Here is a 26,939-nt window from a genome sequence, read left to right on the forward strand (position 1 = left end):
ATCGCGTTGTTGAGTGGTGTGATACAAAGGGCAAAACAGCATCTAGAGCGTATGAAAAAAAATCGACTGAATGAACCATCCAATAATAAAAAGTATGATAGGAAAAATAAGCGCATGAGTGTGAACATGAACAAAATGAAGGATAGAGTGCTGTACGGAGACTCGTTAGTACGAAGTGTGTTAGTAGAGGATTTGACAAAGTCGAACCAACCTTATGCAACCATAAAGGATGTAATTGAGTCTATTAGAGAGCAAAAGGTTAGGGTGAAAGAAATGATTGTTGTGGCAGGTACGAATGATTTGAAAGGAGATAAAATGGAAATGATAGAGGACCTTAATGAATTGTTTGAGGTAGCAAAAGAAAAGAGTGAGAGAGTTAGAATGATTAGTCTTTTGCCACAGTATGACAGTGAAATGTTTAAAGGGAGGACCGTAATTGCGAATGACTTTATGCGTGGGTTATGTATGACAACTGGTGTGGAATTTGTAGACGTGTGGAGTGAGTTCGATGGGCGAAAGGATCTATATAAGATGGATGACTTGAATTTGAATGGATACGGTGTAAGGAGACTTGAAAAAGTGTTGCTGAATGTAGTGGATGTGCAAAATCAGGGAAACTAGATTTATTAAGGGGGGGGAGTAGATATACAGTCCATAGGGAGGCAGTTGAATATATGAATGAGTATAATATGCCCGAGCGAATAAGGGCAACAAATCAGAATGGGATAGTTAATATAAGACATCAAGGTAGGGTTGGGGCTAATAGGGGTCTTAAATTCATGTACACTAATGCTAGGAGTATTAGGAACAAGAAGGAAGAGTTTTTTTGCCATGGTTGGCACTTCCAGACCACAGGTTATTAGTATTAGTGAATCATGGCTGACTGTAGATGATATAGTGTGTTCAGGAATGACAGGGAGAATAAAATGGGGGAGGAGTATTGTTGATGATAGCTGATGAGCTGCAGCCAAGGAGAATAGAAGTTGAATTGCAGTATAGAGAAAAGAGCACATTTGAGGTCATTTGGTGTGAGATGCTGGCTACCAGAACAAAATATACAATTGGGTGCTGCTATAGACCAGGTGATGGAAAAGATGGTGGTGACAGTATGCACAAGCAAATAGAAAAAATGAGTGGAAGGAAGGTAATTATTATGGGAGATTTCAACTATGGTCGCATTAATTGGGGTGAGGAGAGGACACATGGGAGGAAGGAATTGGATTTTATGCGGTTATTAAGGGATAACTATCTGCGACAGCATGTAATGGAAAATACTAGGGGTCAGAGAGTGCTTGACCTAGTAATTACATCTGAGGATTTGGCTGTAACAAATATGACCACCTTGCCACCAATTGGTGAGAGTGATCATAGGGTCTTGACTTGGGAGATGGCTAAAGGTGTGGAATTTACAATTAAGACAGGGTACGTGTGGAATTATCGGGCTGGAAAGTATGATAACCTTAGGAGTTTGATTGGTTCAGTGCCATGGCATGTATAACTGCAAGGACTAGAAGTCGATAGTGCATGAGGGGCAGTTAAGAAGTGTTTGCATGAAGCAATGGCTGACTGTATACCTAGAGTCCGAATAATAAATCAAGTAGGGGTTAAATGGATGAATAACACCATTAAGCTTGAGCTGCAAAAAAAGAAACAACTATGGAGGGAATTTAAGGAGAAAGGTGACCAGCAGGCACATGAACAGTATAAAGCGCAGGCCAGAAGGGAAACGAGTGTGGTAAGAAAAGCAAAAAAGGATTACGAAAGAATATTGGCCATGCAGGCTAAAGAGAATCCTAAACAGTTTTTTCGATATGTTGCAAGTAAAAGGAAAAATGTATATGGCAGAATGATTTTAAAGAATGGCGATGGTAGGGAGGTAACTGAATCAGTTGATATAGTTGAGTTACTGAGTGAGCACTTTGCAAGAATATATCATCCAGGTGATGACATTGCAGAAACGAATGAACTAGTAGATTATACGGGAATTGTGGTGAATGAAGTGGAGGTGAGTAGTCTATTGCATAACTCAATGTCAATACATCTGTGGGATTGGATGGTATACCAGCTCGTGTCGTACAAGAAGCGGCTAAAGAATTGTCAGTACCCTTGACCCTTTTGTTTAATTTGAGTCTCGGGTCTGGATTAGTCCCGAGGGGGGGTGGAAAGAGGGGAAAATAGTTCCACTGCATAAAGGTGGTTCCAAGACTGCTGTTGTAAATTACCGACCGATTAGCATATCAGGAATCATTGTCAAGATCTTAGAGAAATTAGTCAAGGAAAGAATACAGGATTGGATAGATGAAAATGGGATATTGTATGGGAGGACAGCATGGTTTTGATAAGGGTAGATCATGCCTCAGTAACTTGCTCACATTTTATAACACAGTGATGGCTGAACTGGATAAGGGTAATGGGTTTACAGTGATTCTACTGGACCTTGCCAAGGCCTTTGATAGGATACCACATAGAACCCTAATCAGTAAACTAGAGCAGATGGGGATGGATATAGGGTTGGTGAGATGGATAGGAGGGTGGTTGATGGAGAGATACCAGAGAGTGGTTTATTCAGGAGTGGAGTCTAAAAGACGGCTTGTGACTAGTGGTGTGCTGCAGGGCTCTGTTCTTGGACCACTGCTTTTCAATTTGTTCCTCAATGATATAGGTAAGGATCTGAGAGGAAGTGTTCACTTGTTTGCTGATGGTGCAAAGTTGGGTAGAGCAATTGTGAGTGCACGGGATGTCAAAATTTTACAGGATGATTTGGATAGATTGGAGTTCTGGGCTAAGGAAAATGGATGTCAATTTAATGTGGCAAAGTGTAAGGTTATGCACTTTGGGGTGAAAAGAATAGCAGCAGTATATCACATTCGTGGAACCGTACTCCAGGAGATTGATGAGGTCAGGGATTTGGGAGTGTTGGTTGTTAGAGAGTTGAAGTTTGGGGGGTGAGGGACATTACAAAAGTGGCTAAATCAGCTCATCAAATCACTTGGCTTCTGAAAAATACTTTAACACGCAGAGATAAACAAGTTGTTGTTCCTCTGTATCGAGCCTTGATAAGACCCCATCTGGACTACTGTGCCGAGTTATGGGCACCAGGGTTTCTTCATGATAGGGAGGAAGTGGAGAGGATCCAGAGACGAGTGACCAAGATGATAGCAGGTCTGTGGAATGAACTTTATGAGAATAGGTTGAAGATTTGTGGGTTACAGAAATTGGTCCATAGGTGGAAGAGGGGTGATATAATTGAGACATTCAAATTACTGAAGGGTTTCTATAAGATTAATCCAGAAGATATATTTGAAAATAGGACTGGTGGTGGGAGGACTAGGGGCCATGCCTGGAGGCTGGGTAAGAATGTGGTTGAGAAGGGTGTTAGAGTTAGGATTTTTACTTGGAGAGTGGTGAATGAGTGGAATAAGCTGCCAGAGTCTGTTGTGGGTGCTACGACCGTGAATGAGTTCATGGCAAGGTATGATAGATACTGTGTGAATGTCGAATAGTTGTTCTTGACATGATGTTAGGACCTCCCTCGATGAGTCTGTCGACTCCTGTCCGGAATAATAATAAGAAGAAGAAGTAGAAGAAGGTGAGGAGCGGTTTCTTTGTATGGAGGGTAGTTGATCCGTGGAATGCATTGCCTGATAGAGTTGTGAGAGTGAGAATGGTGTTTCCTAGGAGGGACCTCCCACGATGAGTCTTTGACTCCTTGGAGGCCCAAATAATAATAATAATTATTATTTATATGCAAATAACGAACTATCGAGAACCTTTGAGATGTATCTGTAAGGCACTGGACAGTGTACTCAAACGAACTACTGCTTCAGCCATCTACCTGCGATGTTAGTACTAGTAGTTAAGTACCACTTGGCGCTGGTAGATGGCAGAAGAAGCATGCCTATTTAATATTTATTTTTATAGGATTTTTATGTAAAGTATAAAATGCACAACGTTCCTTGTGCATTTTATAAAATGCACAAGGAACGCATCTTACAAACTTACATCTTTCCAACGCTGGAAAGCATCTTACAATTCTAAATACCGCAGTATAGCTTAGTGGCCTGCAGGCTTCACTGAAATTGTTTTTTATTTAATCATGTTTTAATGTTAAGTTATTTTTCATAATGGCCAGTCGACCACAGCAAAGAGCTCCATGGGCCACAGGTGGCCTGCGGGCCATGCGTTGAATACCCCTGACATATGACATTCATCGTGTTTTATTCATTTTGTGTATATATATAAAATGGATACATTTCCAAGTAGGCATTCAAAAACATATACTCTTTCTCAGAATGCACATCCATGACTCAAAGACAAATTGCCAACTAGTGTGGTGTTGGTTTGGGTACAGTTAATGTGATTTTAAAGAAATTTAAGGAGACAGGTACTTTTTACTTGACAGAAAAGGAAAATTGCACTTACTGAAGATTGTTTACTATTTAGGAAAAGCAAAATGAATCTAAGATTGTCTGTCTGCTGTAGACTTAGGGACTTCGCAGCTAGTGGAATTAAAATTTCTGACATGGCATGACATGACAACATCAAAGATTGTTTGAAGCAGGGAGGACTGCCCATAGACCGAAAAAAAAAAAAAGAAAAAAAAAAATCTGGATGAAAGCTATGCAGAAAAAAAGGCTCCAGTGGGCAAAAGTGTACAAAGATTTTTGCACAAATGTACAAAAACTGTTGAGGAGTATAAGAAGATATTCTCAAATGAGAGCCATTTCTTTGTCCAAGGAGAGTGAGTATCCTATGTTCGCAAATCAGTGGCTGAGAAGACTTCTCCCGTCCACCTTTAACAATCTCCTAAACACCCAGCTAGAAAGATGTTCTGAGGTTGTTTTTACACATGACAGTCCCCGATCACTTTGTCTGTTGACGGTATAATGAAAAGGGACCAATAAATAAAAATATTAGAGAAATAAGTGTTCCCACGGATCCAGAAAGACTAAGATTAAGTAATGAATATATTAGGAACAGATTTTTTTTTTTATATTTGATTTTTTTATGGCACAAAGACATCAATGGTCATACTATGGCAGGACACAAGTCCAGCAGTACATGTGGTAATTGGCTAGTAGGACAATCACAAACATCCATTCAAACCTGCAGCCTCTTGGCTGGAGAGTGAACACTTGGCCAACCAAGCCAGGTAAAATTGGAATTTAATCTTTGTACTTATTTTTTACTGAAATTAAATTTTTTTTACAAAATGTAAGTGCTTGGATTAATTTGTTTGCTCCTGCACATGTTCTCTAAAGTAATTATCCCATGAAGCTCTTTGCTTCCATAATTAAAATTGTTAGAATTACCCACTTTTTACTTAACCAACCGACTCTCTTAATTATTGATTATTAACCACCTTACTGGCCATTATGGATCAAATACGCATCCTCATACGCTTCGTATCCATCATATATTTCAATGTAATATCAAGGCTATTACAATTTTAATATGCACTTCACACCCATGATAACTTGGACGTATATATACGTCTTGGCCGGTAGCGTGGTCAATCTCTTCATTTAACACATCCTACTACCACTATTAGTAGGACATGTTTCTCAGTTCCATGCTTATCAGTATAGTAAATGAATCATACTCTGACTAGAGCTTTGATATTTTATAATTTTGCACCTTCCTCTTTCTAGATAAGCTTCATAAGAAGCAGCATCGGAAAATGTGCTGTTTGTTGTTTTTAAAATAAAAATATCTTTTCACTTAGATCCATTACATAGAATTTTTTTTATTGTTTTGAAATTTGCTATTTCATGTCTTTCAGATGCCGAAACAGCACACATTTCAGCTATTGGAATTCATTTTGTATGCTTTAATTCATAACATATATGATAATGTATTAAAGCTGAGAAACAAAGATGAAATGCAGTTCAGCTTACAAATACCAGTATACCAGAGCATAGTAAGAAGGTTGTTAAAACCTATTGATAAAAAGAGAAACTTAATATTTAAGGTGAGAAGTTACAGACTTATTGATTACTTTGTTGGAACATATCAGAGTAACTGAAAAGTGTTACTTATACTAATTTTAAATAGATTTGTTAAATTTCTTTAAAAAATTTAGTTACAATTAAAATTATAAAGTATAAAATTATTATAAAAAATTAAAAATATAAAGGATTAAAAATATATGCAGTTGCATATAATATAACATTTATATAGTAGATTTGGTTGATCAAATCTACTAATATAAATATCTTCTTAATCTGTTGATGTCCTTCAGTTGAGTAAATTTTGGAATGATCATTTAATTATTGTTTAAATGTTGTTTGACTCAATAATAATTCATTTTTTAGAATTAACATTTATTGATATACAGCAGGGCTATCCAAAGCACTGCGGGCCATACAAAATCGCAAGCAGCCTGCGGTGAGATTTTGTGTGGCCAGCCTGTGGGTTTTGATTTTCATGAGCGAAAAAAATAAAATAACAATTTGAATCAAATGCGTACTAGATATTTTAATTCTATCACTAATCGATAATCGCGATGTTGTTAATTTTATATGGTGTGTTTACATCACTATATACTCACGTGTTTTTTTCAAATATTAGACGTGTCAAAGAAGTGTTCAAACGCGCATGCTCTGGCAGCTCACGGGGAATGTGAGCGTGCAATTAGTTGTTCATTTGTTCTGCTATCCAGGTTGTGTCGTTGCTGCTCACCAAATTATTAGATAAGCATTATGATGTGGCCCTCAGGTAAATCTTTTTTTTTTTTTTTAATGCGGCCCTTGGGTTACCAAAGGTTGGACAGTTCTGATATACAGTATATACCTTAAGGAGTGTATTGAATGATATGATGACAGTACACTGCACAATTATATTTATATTAATAATATATTCTCGTGAACAGATTTCTTCCAAATTAACTTATCTGTTAGGACTATTGTATTGTCATTTACTAGTACCAAAACACCTGTTTTTTCTAACTTTTTCCTCTTCCATTCTTTTATGTGACCATCACTACAGTAACCAGAGTATCAAGTGCCTGTGGCAGGTGTCTAACGTGCACCCCCCAACCCAAAAATGACAAAAATTTTGAAAAATTTAAATGCAACAAGTTAAATTTTACTAAATACAATATGTTAAATACTTACTATTAACCCCATCAAAATGAGTTGCAGTGTGTTTCAGAATTTGTGTCTAAAGTGCGTATTGCCAAAATTTAAAAATACAATGTAAAATAGTGGACTTTTATATCTATTTATTTATTTTTATTTTTTACGTTTTGCGCCCGTGACAGGCGCTCTTTCGCCATGCCCTCATTACAGCACTGGTGACCATACCACCTTGTTATTTAAAATTATTTAATAATATTAACTAACAACACCTCATTATCCTTTCCTTTAGTGTTATGCAGTGAACAGCATTCATTTCAGACAAATTATGGAGACTACAACCTTGTTAGAAATAATTACTTTAATTTCCTGGCATTTTACCTTCATATTAAGGTCATCATCTGGAGTATACACACACACACATATATATATACAGAGATAAGCTGTATTACATTTCACACAGTATGTCAAAGTGACAATCTACTGGCCTGACCTCTAGTAAAAAAAAATTAAAATAAATAAATAAATTAGCCAGCCAAGTGGTTAATGTATCTGCTCTCCAGCCAGATGGCTGCAGGTTCGAATCCTGCCATGGGCATGGATGTTTGTGATCGTTTGTGAAAATACTAGTGGTGGTGGTGGACAGTTGATGGCACTAGTGTAGATGATAATTGTAATTGTGGTTAGTTGTAGTTGGTGAATTGAGTGGTGGAGGCAGAGAGTTGTAAAGCAGGTGCCCTCCCTCGATGAGTCATTGGGCTTCCTGAAGGTGTCATGTAATAATAATAATAAATAAAATAATTACATCAAAGCTATATTCTATTTATGACATCATCAGATAACAATTATGAGCCTCCGTATCTTAGTCGGTGTATACGAAGCCCTTTGGTTTGTAAGCCCCGAGTTCGATTCCCATCTATGATGTCTGGAACCTTTATCTGGTCTCTTTTGACTAAATGTGAGTTAGCCAGTCTCATAGTAGAGGGTTTTTTTCTCCTGGAAACTGGTTTTTTGTCCCTCAGAACAGACAAACCGGCCACATGAACAAACACGGATCTACAGTCAAAAATACATACTTAGAAGTCCCCCATTGGAGGACATGACCTCAGCCGGTCCTAAACGGGGGATGGATGGATGGCGAAAATTGGAGGGGAACCCCACACGACAAACACACAACAATCAGAGAATAATTTTATATAGATAGTTTTATTACAGCAAAAGTGATGTCCTAATTTAACATGAGAGTTTTTATATTATTATAATATAATATAATATACACTCATGAGCAGTTGAATTAGAGATACCTGCCGTGTTGGCGAAATGGTGCTGTGGTCGCCTCGGCAAACGGAATAGTGGCACGTGACAGGGATGTTGTCAGACCTTGTACTGACCGCCTGAGTAATAGTCGAGCACAGAATGGGGAAGACTCAAGATCTCAGCGAATTCAATTGTGGCCAGATAGTTGGAGCCAGACGTATGGGGCACTCCATCTCTGAAGTCGTGCAGGCACTGGACTTTTCATGGGCCACTGTGTCAAGTGTGTACCGTGAGTACATGGAATTGGGTAAAACCACAGCTGCCAGGGAAAACTGGCAAGTTTTCCCTGGCAGCTGTGGCCATGGTGTACAACGTGTCAATGACAGGGGACGCTGTCGGCTAGCTTGGATGGTAACAGCGGATAGACGTGCCACAGTGCCGCAGATCACTCACCAATTCAATGCTGGACAACAACGACATGTGAGCAGCCACACCATCCAGAACCGTCTCCTTGCTATGAGGTACAGAGGCCACTGCCCGACTAGGGTACCTCTGCTCACCACGCGTCACAAGGCACATCAATTAGCATAGGCACAGGAACACCGGCATTGGACCCTCGACGCATGGAAAAAAGTCACCTGGACTGATGAGTCGAGGTACACGTTGGTACATGTCGATGGCAGGGTACGAGTGCATCACCAAGCACATAAAGCAGTGGATCTCTCATGCCAGCAGGGTATAGTTCAGGCCAGTGGTGGTGGTGGTGGTGGTGGTGGTATCCTCGTATGGGGATTGTTTATGTGGGATGAAATAGGTCCCTCTGGTACATCTACCATCGTCCCTAACCGACGAACAATACAGGGACCTGCTGTCAGATCATGTGCACCCATTTCTGTGCCTACAGCCCTGCAGGAGACCTGTACCTGCAGCACGACAATGCACCGGCCCACCACTCCCAAATTGTGGCCAAGTGGATGAACGCTCCATGGACATGAGGATGCTTGGCTGGCCCTGACCTCAATCCTATTGAAGACATCTTGGATGCTGTCGAGAGAGAGGTATACGCACCCTGGATCCTGCTCCGACCAATCTCTGTGCATCGGCGGATCAGTTTGGCTTTCCCAACGCTTCCAGTGCCTTGTGGAGTCCATGCCATGCCGCAGCGGGTCCGTCATCAAGGCGAATGGGGGAGTACTATCCGCCACTAGGCAGGTATCTCTAATTCAACTGCTCATGAGTGTATAGCAATCCCTCGATTAATGCGTCTGATTAGTGCATTTTTAATTATTGCGTTATTTTTTTTCTATACCCAAAATCAATTAATGCTCCTCTAAAAATCGATATAGTGCAGTACTGTACAGTGGTACACTATTTCCATGTACACTATGTTCCAAATTTATGTCGCCTGCTAATTACATAGCATTTTGCTGATCATATCCTATGCCTCCTTTGCAGTTGTTTTCCTTGCTTTTTTTTATTTTAAAGTATTTTCCCAACCTTTAATCATGAGTAAAAGAATTAGTGAGTAAAAAAGTAAAAGTGTGAAAAAGATTCGAAAAGTAATCACATTGGAAGAAAAGTTGAAATAATAAAGAAAAATGAACAAAGCAAGTCCACAGCAAAGATGGTACAAGAACACAAAATGAGTGAATCAACTATAAGAGCAATTTTAAGCAAAGCTGCTGAATAAAAAGAGAAAAGTAAGGCTGTTTCAAGTTCGTCATGCATGCAGACCACTCGACATCAAAGTATTATAATGATTGAATTGAGAGAGAGACTTCTTTCTACATGGATTGAAGAAGAATTCCACGCTAGTGCTGGGTGGTTTGAGCATTTCAAAAAGAGAAATAGCCTACATGTTCAAATCACAGGCGAAAGCTGCAAGTGCAGATAAGGAGGTGGCTACAAATTATCCAGAGATGTTGAAGAAAATTGTGAAAGAAGGGGGGGCTATTGTAACCAACAAATATTAAATGTCGATGAAACTGGCCTTTTTTGGAAGCAAATGCCTTCCAAGACTTTTGGAGAGCAACATCTGGATTTTGACAATTCTATGACAATAGTATAATTCTGGAAGAAATTTAATGTTAAATCTTCTATTTCAGAGCTGTATGTAATATATTGTGTTATTTAATAAATTTAGTTTAATCCTTTATCCAAGTGTGAGCAAACAAAGTTTGCATCTGAAAGTATCTTCAGGACTGGGGTAAGGTGGTACAACACCGGGCAACTCGTTGCAAAGGTGGAGCAAGCTAACATCACTCCTATCTCAGTATCTCCCATAATGCAAAATATTGAGTTATTTAGAGAATATTTCTTGAAAAATATCAGTGATATACATTCCTACATTGAAGTAAAGTAATTACTGCATTTCTTCAATAATCTCATTTTACAGTTTCATTAAAATTAGTGATAGTTGCTTTATTTATTGTCTATATTATACAAGGTGTAATTCTAAAGTCTAAATTCTAAAGTGGGTGCTTAAGGGTCAAAGCTATATAACTAAGAGGAGACTGCCATATAGCCTAGAAAGGAATGCATAAAACTGACCAGGGCTTCTGACCAAATGTCCAATCCTCACCTTCTTGTGGTGCACCCTGTTAGGTATCTTCCTGGATACTGAACGGATGAGGATGGGCTGGCAATTTGGGATTTAGCTGACCAAATTGAATTCTTATTGGCTTAAACCAAAATTTCAAAATGGTAAAACATGACAGAACTTCATGCCTGCTTGAGCGTCGCCCAGTTAAACAAGGCCCCCGTTGTTTTTGCCAGGGAACCAGGGCAAACAGGGAAAAGTCAACTACTGAAACGAATCCTAAAACTTACCCCAACTCAACATTGCCAGAGTTCAAGATCGGTACTATCAACATAAGAAGTCTGAATGGCAAAGAAAAGGAACTAGTTGAGGAATTGAAAAAGTACCAGATCGATATAATATGGGTGACTGAAACAAAAAAGACAAAAACTGGTGAGATCTTTCTGAACAATAAATAGAAAATGTTATATTCAGGTAATGAAAATCAAGTAAATGAAGGAGTAACCATAATATTCAACACTAAATATGAGGCTAATCTTCTTGAATGGCAGGCAGTCTCAAGTGGAGTGATGTGGGCAAATATGAGAATAGGGAACTGGACAATGAGACTTATTTGTGCCTCTGGTCCCAGAGAAGGTTCTGCGAAGGTAGAAGTGGAGGAATATTTTGAGGCATTAGAGAAAGCAACTGACACAATGAAAAATTAAAAGTTGATCCTTGTTTGGGATCTAAATAGCAGAGTAGGAAGTGATTGTCAGACATACAAAAATATTTTGGGAAAATTTGAAGAAAAGAGCAAAGCTAATAATAATTGCAAATACCTGTTGGATTTCTGCTCAGGACATGGGCTGGTTATTGCTAACACAATGTTCCAGCATAAAAATGTGCACAAATTCACATGGAGAGAAGAGGCAAGGAATAAGAAAAGTCTCATTGACTATGTTATTGTTGATAGTGATGTTTTGCCACTGGTGCAGGACACCAGAGTGTACAGAGGATTTGAAATTGGAAGTGATTACCATTTAGTCTTGAGCAGGATAAAAGTGAATTTCATATTGAAAAGAATAACATGTAAGAAAGTTTTAAAACGAATAAAAGTTGAGCAGCTCTCAGATGTGAACTGTAGACTAACATACACAAATGTTATTCAAGAAAAAATGAAAGAGTTTTGAGAGCAAGAACCAAACCTTGGAGATTCAGTGGCAAGCTCAGAATCAAACACTGATTTAATTCAGCCAGAGAGGCATGTGGTGATGTTGTGTGCAAGGATAGAAAAATCAGAACTCTTGGGCGGACACAGAAAGTTAAAGAGGCAGTGAAGGAAAAGAAGAAAGCATATCAAAAGTTACTGGCAAATAAGTCTGCTTCTACTCTTAGAGAATACAGAGACAAATGTAAGAAAGCTAAACACTGTGTAAAACTGGCTAAACAAAAGTCATGGGAGGACTTTTGCATGAACATAGAAAATAAATATCAAGAAGGTGACAAGATGTTAAAAGTTTATTTTTCACTTGGTTAGACTATAATAAATTTAGTTTAATCCTTTATCCAAGTGTGAGCGAACAAAGTTTGTGCCTGAAAGTATCTTCAGGACTTCTTCAGTATAGTGGTGCAACTCGGTGCAAAGGTGGAGCAAGATAACATCACTCTAGGCATTGCCAAATGGTGTGCACCTTTTTATTAAATTACTCTGGATTTAGAGAAGGATGTTAAAAGTTTATTTTTCACTTGGTTAGACTATAATAAATTTAGTTTATAGACTTAGTTATTTAGACTATTTAGTTATTTAGTTATTTAATTTAGTTATTTAGACTATAATAAATTTAGTTTAATCCTTTATCCAAGTGTGAGCGAACAAAGTTTGTGCCTGAAAGTATCTTCAGGACTTCTTCAGTATAGTGGTGCAACTCGGTGCAAAGGTGGAGCAAGATAACATCACTATAGGCATTGCCAAATGGTGTGCACCTTTTTATTAAATTACTCTGGATTTAGAGAAGGATGTTAAAAGTTTATTTTTCACTTGGTTAGACTATAATAAATTTAGTTTAATCCTTTATCCAAGTGTGAGCAAACAAATTTTGCATCTGAAAGTATCTTCAGGACTGGGGTAAGGTGGTACAACACCAGGCAACTCGTTGTAAAGGTGGAGCAAGCTAACATCACTCCTATCTCAGCGTCCTTTCTCTAAATCCAGAGTAATTTAATAAAAAGGTGGCACACCGTTTGGCAACTCCTATAGGCAGAGATGACCTTGCTAATGCTTCTGTCTGAAATCTCCACTTGGGCCTGGCTCCCACTGAAGAGACCTCAATAAAGGTCGAAACTAGTCTGGGTAGTGGCCCTTCCCTTAATGCATAACATTATACATATCTGCAAGGATATGTGTTTTGCATTATGGGAGATACTGAGATAGGAGTGATGTTAGCTTGCTCCACCTTTGCAACGAGTTTGCCCGGTGTTGTACCACCTTACCCAAGTCCTGAAGATACTTTCAGGCACAAACTTTGTTTGCTCACACTTGGATAAAGAATTAAACTAAATTTATTAAGGTGACAAGATATTCTGCAGGTTGTTGAAGAAGCTCAGAAATGGAGGAAAGGGTACTGTGAAAGGAATTAAAGATGATAAAGGTGACATGAAAACAGGAGAAAAAGATATCCTTGAAGTATGGAGTAATTATTTTGAAAAACTGCTAAATGAAACAAGTAGTGATGACAGCACAGTGGTAAAAAAAACTGACCAGGCATGCACCCAGGAATACATATCCATACTTGAAGTAGAAAAAGCCATCAAAAGCCTGGAAGGTGGAAAGGCAGAAGGAGGAGATGATATTCGACCAGAAATTCTCAAGTATGGAGGTATAAAAGTCGTACAGTGGCTGCACTGCATAGTTCAGAAGGTCTGGGCAGAGGGACGCATTCCAGATGATTGGAATAGAGCTCTCATAGTACCCATATATAAAATGGGAAATAGAGATGAATGTGAAAATTATATAGGCATTTCATTACTGAATGTTCATGGTAAGATATAATGAAGTATACTTTCGAAACGGTTGAGAAGGATTGTGGAAGAGAAGCTTGTTGAAGAACAAGCTGGATTCAGATACCAGCAATTTTATAAGCTAGGGTTTGTCCTTTTTCCCAAGTGGGTCGGGTTTGCGCCTGAGCGTGGTTCGGGTCTGGGGTGGCTCGTGGTGGAGTGGGCTCCAGTCGCTTTCCTTGATGTTTCACCCTGGTGCAGGGCACGTCCCCTTGCAGAGATGTGTGATGCTGTACATTGGGGCGGGGGCCGCTGCCCAGACCGGTTTCGACCTTTATTGAGGTCTCATCAGTGGGAGCCAGACCAAAAAAATGCCAAGGTTCAAGTAATGCAGAGCTCATAAATTTTACATAAACAAGTTGCCACAAGGTGCTTCGACCTTATTAAATAAAAATCTCAGGATGAGAGTAAAATATAGAAAGTTTTTGAACTTGGGTATACTGTGTTAAAGATACCAAGCAGTTTTATTAGCTAGGTTTTAATCATTTTTCCCAAGTAAGTAAACAGTGCCATGGCATGTAAACTTCAAGTGCTGGAGGTTGATAGTGCATGGAAAGCAGTAAAGGAGCATTTGAAGGAGATAATGGCCGATTGTATACTAGAGTCCGGATAGTAAATCAAATAGGGGTGAAATGGATGAATAACTTGGATGAAAAGATCAGTATCTCCCATAATGAATAACACCACAAGTAAGTCAAGTTTGACCTGAATGTAGTTCAGAGGTCGAAACCGGTCTGGATAGTGATCCTTGCCTTTGATGAATAGCATCGCGCGTGTCCGTGGGGGATGTGCTTTGCATTGGGGGAATGGTGGTCGCGGCTCTCTCCGCCTTTGCCGTGGGTTGCCTCGGACTTGAGCTGCATTCGGGCACGGGCTTGGCTTACTTGTCTGTTTGCTTGCTTGGGAGAAGGGATTGAGGTCTAGCTTATAAAATTACTTGGAATCTTTAATATACTATATCCAAGTTAAAAAACTTTCTGCAAGCTGGATTCAGGCCAAATAGAAGCCGTCAGGATCAGATTTTCACTTTATGACAGATAGTTGAGAAATCATGGGAATATAACAAAGATCTTTATTTAAGTTTTGTAGATCTGGAAAAGACATATGACAAGGTGCCAAGACAGAAGCTATTCTAAACACTACAGTTATATGGTGTTATGGGACATTATATCAAGCAATACTTAGTCTTTATTCAAGTTGTAAGTCAGCATTTAGAATTGAAGGAAGTGTAGGAAGATGCTTTAATGTTAAATCTGATGTCAGACAAGGATGTACATTATTCCCTCTCTTATTCATTATCTATATGGATCACATTATGAAGGAAAGTGGTATTAAACCTGATATCAAAATTGAAGGTGTTAATCTGAGCTGAATAACTGTTGTAATAGGTATGGTATGAAGGTCAGCATTAAAAAGAGAAAGACAATGAAAATAGGCAGAAACATTGAAAATATCAACTGCATTGTGAATGGAGAACTTATAGAACAAGTTAAGTTCAGCTTCTTATTCACCATTTTTAGTGAAGATGAAGATGGTAAATTAAATATGGAAATAAACAACAGAATAAACAAAGCTGATATGGTAGGAAGTCAACTGAATAAATTTATATGGAATAAGAGAGAAATTAGCCAAAACATTAAATTAGCTGTATATAAGATGGTGTTTAAACCAATTTTAACTTATGGATCTGAGAGCTGGGTTAGAAGCAAAACACTTGACTTATGACTAGAGACCCCAGATATCATTGAGAGTCATGAGAAAGATTAGGGGCATGAATAGATGGCATCAATGGCAATATCATATTAAAAACGAGGATATTAGGAAAGAACTCGATATTGTCAGCATCCAGGAATGCATTAGCAGAGCTTATCTCAGATAGTATGGTCACTTAAGCAGAATGGGAGAGGATAGATTAGCGAAACAAGTGTTCTCTTCCAGGTTGGCAGGAAAATGACCCAGAGGAAGACCAAGATATAGGTGGATTGATACAGTAAAATGTGCTTTAGAAGACAGAAATATAAGACCTGATAATATTGGAGTCTTGACATTTAACAGAAATTTGATGATGGTGATGGTGGTGATCTGCTATTGAAAATATTCATCAATCTTGGAATGAAATTACTGCTAGAAATATGCGAGCTGTTTGGAAGCACATTCTTCCAAATTGTCCAAATAATTTTAGAGGCTTTTCAAATGAAATGGATAATGTTATCAAGGAAATTGCCAACATCGGGTGTGAACTGGGTTTGTTGAGATCGACAATGATAATGTCCAAGAGTTAATTATATCTCATTCTGAGGAATTGAGTGATTCCGACCTGCTAAATTTAGATGCACAGCTTGAAAATCCTGAAGAATATGAAGTAAATTTATTTTACAGTCAGCCGAAAGAGATTTCACAGAAACAATTTGAAAATATTTTTTGTACAATTGAAGTTTTTAAGCAGGAATGCTTAGAGCCTGAGCCTGATGAAGAGAGAAAGAGTAAAATTTGCAGAAGAGTAGAATAGGCAATAAGACAACACTGTCAGTTATATGGAAAAAAGAAACAGAATGCCTATCAAACTATGTTAGCTCAAGTATTTGTTAAGAAATAGAATAATAAATTTATATTCTGAATATGTTTTATTGTCTTTCAGCTTCATGATTTTCCTTTAACTTGGCCCTGAGACATACCTTAATTTTTTTATTGTGTAGAAAAATGTAAATTTATGCATTTCAGAATAAATAGGTTACAAGCCATGCATAACATTGATACACTATTCTAGGAAATAGATAAAGTTATAGTTTTATTCGTTGTGGTACAGCATTTTTCAGCAGGATAGGAAGGGAAAGCGTGGCGGTGCTGGTGTTGGAGTACTGTTTATGACAGAAGATGATATAGCTATTGGGATAGATTGTGAAGGGTATAGTGTGTTTAGGAGGGACAGAGAGAAAAGAATGGGGGGAGGAGTATTATTGATGATAGCTGATGAACTGCAGCCAAGGAGAATTGAAGTTGAACTGCAGGATAGTGAAGAGAGCACATTTGAAGCTATTTGGTGTGAGATTGAGACTAGTGGAACAAAATACACAGTTGGGTGCTGCTATAGACTAGGTAATGGAATAGATGGTGGAGATAGTATGCATAGACAAATAGACGCAATGAGTGGAAGGAAGGTAATTATTATGGGGGAATTTCAACTATGGTAACATTGATTGGAAGGAGGAGAGGACTCATGGGAGGAAGGAATTGGATTTTATGCAGTTATTAAGGGATAACTACCTGAGACAGTATGTAATGGAATATACCAGGGGGTTCGAGAGTGCTTGACATAGTAATTGCATCTGAGAAATTGACTATTATGAATATGACCATATTGCCACCAATTGGTGAGAGCAATCATAAGGTCTTTGGGAGGTCGCTAAATGTGTGGAATTTTCAATTAAGAAATGGTACATGTGGAATTATCGGGCTGGTAAGTATGACAAGCTTAGGAGATTGCTTGTTTCAGTGCCATGGCATGTAAAACTGCAAGGGCTGGAGGTTGATAGTGCATGGAAAGCTGTAAAGGAACATTTGAAGGAGGTAATGGCTGACTGTATATCTAGAGTCCGGATAGTAAATCAAATAGGGGTTAAATGCATGAATAACACCATTAAGCTTGAGCTAAAAAAAGAAACAACTGTGGAGGGAATTTAAGGAGAAAGGTGACCTGCAGGCCCATGAACAGTATAAAGCACAGGCCAGAAGGGTAACGAATGTGGTGAGAAAAGCAAAAGCAAATTATGAAAGGAAATTAGCCATTCAAGCTAAAGAGATCGCAAACAGTTTTTTTGATATGCTGCAAGTAAAAGAAAAAATGTATACGGCAGAATGATTTTAAGGAATGCCGATGGTAGGGAGGTAACTGAATCAGTTGATATAGTGGAATTACTGAGGGAGCACATTGCAAGAGTATATTATCCAGGTGGTGATATTGCAGAAATGAAGGCTTATGCGGGAATTGAGGTGAATGAAATGGAGGTGAATAGTATATTACAAAACCTTAATGTGAATACATCTGTGGGAGTGGATGGTATACCATCTTCGGTCTTACGTGAAATGGCTAAAGAATTGTCAGTGCCTTTGACCATTTTGTTTAATTTGAGTCTCAGGTCTGGTTTAGTCCTGAGGGGGTGGAAAGAGGGGAATATAGTTCCACTGCATAAAGGAGGTTCCAAGACTGCTGTTGCAAATTACCGACCGGTCAGCATATCTGGAGTCGTTGTTAAGGTTTTGGAGGAAGTAGTCAAGAGAAATACGGGAATGGATACTGTATGGGGAACAGCATGGTTTTGTGAATGGTAGATCATGCCTCAGTAACTTGCTCACATTTTATAACACAGTGATGTCTGAACTAGATAATGGTAATGGGTTTTCAGTGATACTGCTGGACCTTGCTAAGGCCTTTGACAGGATACCACATGGAATTCTAATCAGTAAATTGCAGCATATGGGAATGGACATAGGGTTGGTGAGATGGATAGGAGGGTGGTTGACGGAGAGATATCAGAGAGTGGTTTATTCAGGAGTAGAGTCCAAAAGATGACCTGTGACTAGTGATGTGCTGCAGGGTTTTGTTCTTGGACCACTGCTATTTAATTTGTTCATTAACAATATAGGAAAGGATCTGAGAGGAACTGCTCATTTGTTTGCTGATGATGCAAAGTTGAGTAGAGCAATAGTGAATGCACGTGATGTCAAAATTTTGCAGGATGATTTGGATTGATTGGAAGACTGGCTTAAGACGAATGGATGTCAATTTAATGTGGCAAAGTGTAAGGTTATGCATTTGGGATGAAAAGATTAGCAGCAGTATTCCACATTGGTGGAACCGTACTCCAAGAGATTGACGAGGCCAGGGATTTGGGAGTGTTGGTGCATAGGGAGTTGAGGTTTAGGGGGCACATTGCAAAAGTGGCTAAATCAGCTCATCAAATCACTTGGTTACTGAAGAATACTTTGACGAGCAGAGACAAGCAAGTTATTGGTCCTCTGTATTGAGCCGTGATAAGACCCCATCTTGACTACTGTGCTCAGATGTGGGCACCAGGGTTTTTTCTTGATGGGGAGGAGGTGGAGAAGATCCAGAGGCAAGTGACCAAGGTATATGGAATGAATCTTATGAGAACAGATTGAAGATTTGTGGGTTGCAGAAATTGGTTGATAGGTGGAAAAGGGGTGATATGATTGAGACATTCAAATTACTGAAGGGTTTCTATATGCTTAATTCAGAGGATATTTTTCAGAACAGGACTGGTGGTGGGAGGACTAGGGGGCCTTCCATGGAAACTGGGCAAGAGTGTAGTTTAGCAAGGGTGTTAGAACTATGTTTTTTACTTGGAGAGTGGTGAATGAATAAGCTGCCAGAGTCTGTTGTGGGTGCCATGACTGTTAATGAGTTCAAGGCAAAGTATGATAGATACTGTGTGGATGTGAATAGTTGTTTTTGACATGATGTTTAGGGCCTCCCTCGATCAGTCTAAGGACTCATTGGAGTTGCCCATAATAATAATAATAAGTGATAACTAATTGTCCTCTAAGAGTGGAGCCTTTGGAAGGCAATTACACTAATGGTGTTGAAAGCATATGGTGTGAGGTAGAGGTGGACAAGACAGGATATTTAGTGGGATGTTGCTACAAGCCAAGGAGCACAGAGGGTGGGGAGCAGGAGATGTTTAGGCAGTTGAGCTTGGCATATGCAAGAAGAATGATTGTTATGGTTGATTTTAACTACAGCAGTATAGGCTGGGAAGAGGAAAATGCATGTAGTAATACGGGAATGGAATTTCTAGAATTCTTGAGGGACAAATGTCTTAGGCAATATGTAATAGAGGGAACAAGAGGTTCAAGAGTTTTTGGATTTCGTTATAGCATCAGATGAGCTGATAATAACCGAGATGATATATATCTCTCTCTCCCCCCAGTTAAAGAGAGTGACCATGTGGGTTTGACTTTGAAGATTAATAGACATGCAAGAGTATCAAAGAAAAGAGAACATATGTGGAATTATAAGGCAGGTGATTATAATAGTTCTCTTAGATATCAACTTGGGGCAGTTCCATGGAGGGCAGAACTGGAAGGCTGGGATAACTTTAGAGCTTGGGAAATTGTGAAGTAATATTTGTTATCAGAAAGAGTAAGCTGTATTCCACGAGTGAAGCTTAATTTGGTAAAGTGGATTACAAACAATATCAAACAGGAACTGCAGGTGAAAAACAGATTATGGAAGAGATATAAGGAGAGGGGGTGGAGAGCAGATGCATCAAGGCTCAGGCCAGGAGAGTGACTAGTATGGTGAGAAAGGCAAAACTTGAATCCAAAGAAAATCCTTGGGAATTTTTTAGCTATGTGGCCAGTAGGAGGAGAAATGATTGTGGGATAAAAATGGGAATAGAGTGACTGATGCAGAGGATATAGTGCAGTTGTTCGATGAACACTTTATCAGAGTATTTCATCCTAGAGAAGTAGCTTTAATACTAGAGGGATAGAGCAAGTTCGAGGTGCAAGAGGAGAGAGTGTGTTCCAAATATTGAGTACTCTGGATGTCAGTAATGCTCTGGACTGAATGGTATTTCACTACGGGTTTTGCGAGAATGTGCCAAAGAATTGACAGTTCCAATGACCAGGCTTTTCATTGAAAGTCTGGCTATGGGAAAGGTACCCAAGGAACGGAAGCAAGGTAAGATAGTGCCATTTCATAAAGGCGGTAGCAGACTGAAATTTTCTAATTATAGTCTAGTTTGTGTGTCATCAGTAGTTGTTAATTTCTTGGAGAAATTAGTCAGGGACCATATACAACTTTGGCCAAATGAGGGTAATGTTATCTGTGAGAATCAACATGGATTTGTTACGGGACGCTCTTGCTTTAGAATAATATGATTGCCTTTTATAATAGTGACAAGAGCAGTTGATGTGGGAAAGGCATATACTGCTGTATTTTTTTGGATTTTGCAAAGGCATTTGACAGGGTGCCACATGATAAGCCGATACTTGAGTTGCAGCACATGGGTTTAGATGTTGGGTTAGTCAACTGGATTCAGAATAGGCTGTCTGATAGGTATCAGAGAGTTCTGTATGGTGGGACAATATCAAGGAGGCAGAAGGTTACAAGTGGGGTTCCACAGGGCTCAGTACTGGGTCCTGTATTGTGTAACCTTTATATCAATTACATTGTCAATGGATTGCAAGAGGATATTCGGTTGTTTGCAGATGATGTGAAGCTGGGAAGGGTTATTAGTAATAGTGCAGATGTGGCAGCCCTGCAAGAAGATTTGAATAAACGAGACAGATAGGCAAATGAATGGGAGTATCGGTTTAATGCAGTTAGGTCTTGAGGTTTGGGATTCATCAATGGGAGGCTGAATACTCGATTGGAGGAAGTAAATGAGACAAGAGATCTGGGGTGCTGATTGACAGAAAACTGAAATTCAGGGAGCATATTGCAAAGGTGGTGAAGGTAACACAGAGGATTGCTGCAATACTGAGGAGGATGCTGACTTACAGAGATAAAAGTTATCATTCCGTTGTATAAGACCCTGATCAGATCACACTTAGACTGTTGTTCTCAAATTTGGTCCCCAGGATTTGAAGGGGATAAATTAACTGTAGAACAGGCACAGAGGCAGATAACAAAGATGGTTTCAGGACTGTACAATGTTAGTTATGATGATTGGCTGAGGGAATATGGACTGCAGAATTTGGTGGATAGAAGATAGAGAGGTGATATGATCGACACTTTTAAACTGTTGAGAGGCAGTTACAGGGTGGACACTTAGGGGTTCTTTCGCCTGGTTGAACAGCGGAAAGGAGAGCGACGACAAGGGGCCATCTCTGAAGGTTAACGAAAGGAAGCTGTGACCAAGAGGGTGAGGAGTGGTTTCTTTGCATGAAGAGTGGTTGAACTATGGAATGCATTGCCTGATAAAGTGGTGAGAGCAAGAACAGTCAATGAGTTCAAGGAGCAGTATGATAGATTTTGTGTTTCCTAGGAAGGACCTCCCACGATGAGTAGTCTCTTGTCTGCATGGAGGCCTGAATAATAATAATAATAATAATAATAATAATATAAACATTTAAGTTGCTTAAAGGGTTTTATAGGATAGATGCAGAGGAAATGTTTCAGCTCTTGGCTAGTGGGACCAGAACAAGGGGTGGGGGGGGGTTCATTCCTGGAAGGTGAATAAAGGTGTGGCTAGTAGAAGGTGTGAGGACTAGATTTTTTGCTTGGAGAGTTTTGAATGAGTGGAATGGGTTGCCTAAGTAGTTAGTTGTGAATGCTTTGTCTGTTAATGGTTTCAAGGAGAGGTATGATAGATTGTAACAAATTGTGTCTCCTGCAGTGAGTCGTTTTACTCCATGAGGTGCTAATGATAAAAATAAAACATTTCTGCTTGTAGAATGGATTTCTCTTAAATTGGTTTTGTTTTAGATGATGTTGGAAGAACTTTTATTCAGTGAAAGAGTGAATATAAATAGTCTGCAATATAAGTTGTGTTAGGGTGTTTTACTGCATAAGAACTTGAATGTACACATTAAGCCAGGGATGTTCAACGCATGGCCTGCCGACCATTTTGAAAAAATAACTACTTAACATTAAAATGCGATTAAATAAAAAATACTTTCAATGAAGCCTGCGGGCCACTAAGAGCTATACTGAGGTATTTAGAATTGTAAGATGCTTTCCAGATTCACAAGGAACACTGTGCATTTGATATTTTACATAAAATCCTATAAAAATAAATATTAAATAGATATGCTTCTTCAGCCATCTACCAGCACCAAGCAGTACTTAAGTACTAGTACTAATGTCACAGGTAGATGGTTGAAGCAGTAGTTCATTTGAGTGTGCTCTCTTGTGCCTTCCAGATACATCTCAAAGGTTCTCGATACGTCGTTATTTTGATATAAATACAAGTGGATCTCATCCACAGTCAGTCATGAACAGTGTGATATTTGTGTGTAAGCGCATGCAGGTTCGTCATGTCAGCCATAGCCTATTGTGGTTTTATTGCCAGACTTTTTTCATTAGTATAATAAATTTAGTTTAATCCTTTATCCAAGTGTGAGCAAAGTTTGTGCCTGAAAGTATCTTCAGGACTGGGGTAAGGTGGTACAACACCAGGCAACTCGTTGCAAAGGTGGAGCAAGTTAACATCAATCCTATCTCAGTATCTCCCATAATGCAAAAACACATCTCCTTGCAGATATGTGTAATGCTATGCATTAAGGCAAGGGCCACTACCCATACCGGTTTTGACCTTTATTGAGGTCTCGTCAGTGGGAGCCAGGCCCAGTAGTGGAGATACAAAGGCAGAAGCAATGAGAGGTCATCCTAACCTATAGGAGTTGCCAAAGGGTGTGTCACCTTATTATTAAATTACTCCGGATTCAGAGAAAGATGTTGAGAGTTTATTTTTCACTTGGTTAGACTATAATAAGTTTAGTTTAAGTTTTCTCCACCTTTGCAACGAGTTGCCTGGTGTTGCACCTGGTGCAATCCTTTATCCTGGTGTTGGATAAAGGATTAAACTAAACTTATTATAGTCTAACCAAGTGAAAAATAAACTCTCAACATCTTTCTCTGAATCCGGAGTAATTTAATAATAAGGTGGCACACCCTTTGGCAACTCCTATAGGTTAGGATGACCTCTCATTGCTTCTGCCTTTGTATCTCCACTACTGGGCCTGGCTCCCACTGACGAGATCTCAATAAAGGTCAAAACCGGTATGGGTAGTGGCCCTTGCCTTAATGCATAGCATTACACATATCTGCAAGGAGATGTGCTTTGCATTATGGGAGATACTGAGATAGGAGTGATGAGAGAGCTTTCTCCACCTTTGCAATGAGTTGCCTGGTGTTGCACTACCTTACCCCAGTCCTGAAGATACTTTCAGGCACGAACTTTGTTTGCTCACACTTGGATAAAGGATTAAACTAAACTTATTATTTACAATGTCATTCAGTGTCAATGCTGCTGAAATGCCAGGCTAGTACAAATAGAGCTGCTTAAACTCCAAAACAACTCTTCTTTGAGAGAAAAATTATGCAATGTGCCTTTGTTTACATTTTACAAAGACTACATTTCTGAGGAAGCATTCCCTAATCTATGCTGGCATGCTTTGTTAGGAAGCACATACTTATGTGAGCAGTTCTTCTCCAGAATGAAGCATGTGAAGTCCAAGACGAGAACTCAGATTACGGACCAACATCTTGAGAATACTCTGTGCATAGTGACTTCCAACGTTGATGCCAACATCGACAAGCTGGTCAAGGAAAATCATTGCAAAGTTGCCCATTGACATTGTAAAAAAACGAATGTTTTCTTCAATAAATTATATTTTTTCAAGTATCGATTGTATTTACTTATCATGAACCCAACTCCTGCCTACGCTCTTAAAGCTGAGTTTGTTTATTTTTATAAGTTTTTATGTATCAAATGCACAGTGTTCCTTGTGAATCTGGAAAGCATCTTACAATTCTAAATACCACAGTATGGTTTAGTGGCCTGTGGGCTTCATTGAAATGTTTAATGCAGCCCGCACTGTCTGAAAGGTTGAAGACCCCTGCGGTAAGCTGAGTGATTAAAATTGTGAAACAAAAGAAAGAGAGAAAATGTGAAAGAGTGACAAGGCTGTGCAGATGAAACACAAGACATACCATAACTGACTGAAATCAAGAACCCTATCCTCCTTTAGAGCTTATACCAAAGCCCAGAATAGATGAAAAAAAAAAAAAAATCAATGCTTCCAAAACAGAGTTTGAATGAGCAAAAAGCAGGAAACTAGCAGCCTTTCCAAACAGTAGCCGAGCCTTTTGGTCCCTCGCAAAAACAATTGGCCGTTACTTCTGCTCAACACTATTCCCACCCTTATCATACCCATATGGCTCTATTGCATCATGACTCACAGAAAAAGCCAATCTTCTGGCTTCACACTTTGCTTCCAATGCATGCATAAATGACGATGGTAAATGTCCCCCAAACATTCCAGACACCCAACATACGATGCTCCTTATATCCTTTTGCCAGGATGAGATCAGAAAAATATGTCCAAATTAGACACAAAAAAGTCTCCTGGCCCTGATGAAATGATTGGGGGAATTGTCCTGAACATTCAGGACAATTCCCCCAATTGTCCTGAAGTTGGTGCCTGAAAACTGACTCCTACCATATGTCGCCTATTTATAATCTCTTACTCCACTGGAATCTATCCCACAAACTAGAAATTGGCCTATATTCAACCCATTCCCAAGAAGAGTGACCAGTCACTGCTGTCCAACTACCTCCCTATCTCGCTTACCTCAGTTTTGTCTAAAGTAATGGGAAAAAATCATCAATTCCCAACTCCTACACTACCATGAAGACACCCACCTAATAAATGACTGCCAGCATGGATTCCGTAGCTGCTGATCAACAGGAGATCTGCTTACATATGTCACCCATCTCTGGACAAATGGCATGGAGAAGTTTGGCAAATCTCAAGTGGTTGCACTTGATATCTCCAAAGCCTTGACCGGGTTTATGACGAAGGCTTACTAAGCAAACTACCATCATTTGGTCTGTCCCAGAACTTCTGTAGTTGGAATGCCAACTTTCTGTCTGGATGCACACTGAATGTGATGGTGGATGGTTCCATATCCTCTTGCCATTCAACTAATGCTGGGGTTCCACAAGGTTCTGTCATCTCACCAACCCTCTTCCTGCTTATATCAATGACCTACTTCAGTTGACCTCCAACCCAATACACAGTTTTTCAGATGACAGCACATTACACTCCTCCCTTTCATTTGGCAAACCTTACTCTACACAACTCACCTCAACCTACAGAACATCAACCACCACTACCCACAATTCCGATCACCAAGCCATCCTCCAATGGGGTTTGAATAACTTCATCAATTTCAATGCTAATAAAACCTTCTGTCCTATTTCCCATAAAAAAAGAACCATTTTTTCCCAGTATTCTTTTCAGTGATACCCAAATTTTCAGACAGTTTGAGATTTCTCTTCTTGGAATTACCCTCACATCAAACCTCTCCTGGCACAAACACATCACAACCATTGTATCCTCAGCTTCAAAAAAACTAGGATTTCTCTTTTGCTCAAGACGTTACTTCACCCCTGAATAGCTGTTAACATTATACAAATTCACCAAGCTATTGGATACTGCTCCCATGTATGGGGTGGGGCCTCTAAAAGCTCCCTCAAAATTCTTAACTCAATACAGAGGAGAGCAGTTAGACTTATTAATGACCCATCTCTTACCAACTCACTCTCCCACTTTCGCACAGACATTTGGTTTCTGCAATATGTATATTCTACAAATATTTCCATGGGAAATGCTCATCTGAAATAACATCGATAATTCCTCCACTCAGTACTTAGCTCATTGGAATACGTGCAGCTGCTGCTCAGCTTCCCTTCACAGTACACCTAGAAACAAACAGAACAAGTTTCTTTTCTTCTTCCTTCACCCTGCAACTGCTGTACTGTTTAACAGTCTCCTCTCCCCTGCTGTGTTTCCCAAGGAATGCAATTTACAGTCATTTAAATCAAATGGGATGCTGCATACTCTATGGGAGGAGTTATACTGGAGGAAGTAGGGGAGACAAGAGATCTGGGGTTGATGATTGATAGAAACCTGAAGTTTAGGGGACATATTGCAAAGGTGGTGAAGATAACACAGAGGATTGTTGCAATTATGAGAAGGACACTGACCTGCAGAGATAAGAGGGTTATCATTCCGTTGTATAAGTCTCTGATCACACCACACTTGGACTATTGTTCTCAGATTTGGTCCCCAGGATTTGAAGGGGATAAATTAACTGTGGAAAGGATACAAAGACGGATGACAAAGATGGTTTCAGGACTGTACAAGGATAGTTATGAGGATCGACTGAGGGAATGTGGACTGCAGAGTTTGGTGGATAGAAGAAGGAGAGGTGATATGATTGAGACGTTTAAACTGTTGAGAGGTGGTTACAGGGTTGACACTGGGGAGTTCTT

The 26,939-nt window shown here is 39.3% G+C and overlaps 1 protein-coding gene across 1 annotated transcript in view; it reads left to right on the plus strand.

The window, feature by feature from the left end:
• Nucleotides 1-26,939, plus strand: part of LOC150110094 (uncharacterized) — a 119,046-nt gene that overhangs the window by 38,301 nt on the left and 53,806 nt on the right. The window contains exon 2 of the mRNA XM_090391359.1: nt 5,783-5,971. Within this exon, the coding sequence (XP_090247485.1) occupies nt 5,783-5,971 (189 nt within the window). The remainder of the gene's footprint in view (nt 1-5,782; nt 5,972-26,939) is intronic.

The sequence above is a fragment of the Typopeltis vanoorti genome, chromosome 1 (genome assembly GCF_054136105.1).
Source record: "Typopeltis vanoorti isolate ZY-2024b chromosome 1, IOZ_Tvanoo_1.0, whole genome shotgun sequence".
Classification (NCBI taxonomy): Eukaryota; Metazoa; Arthropoda; class Arachnida; order Uropygi; family Thelyphonidae; genus Typopeltis; species Typopeltis vanoorti.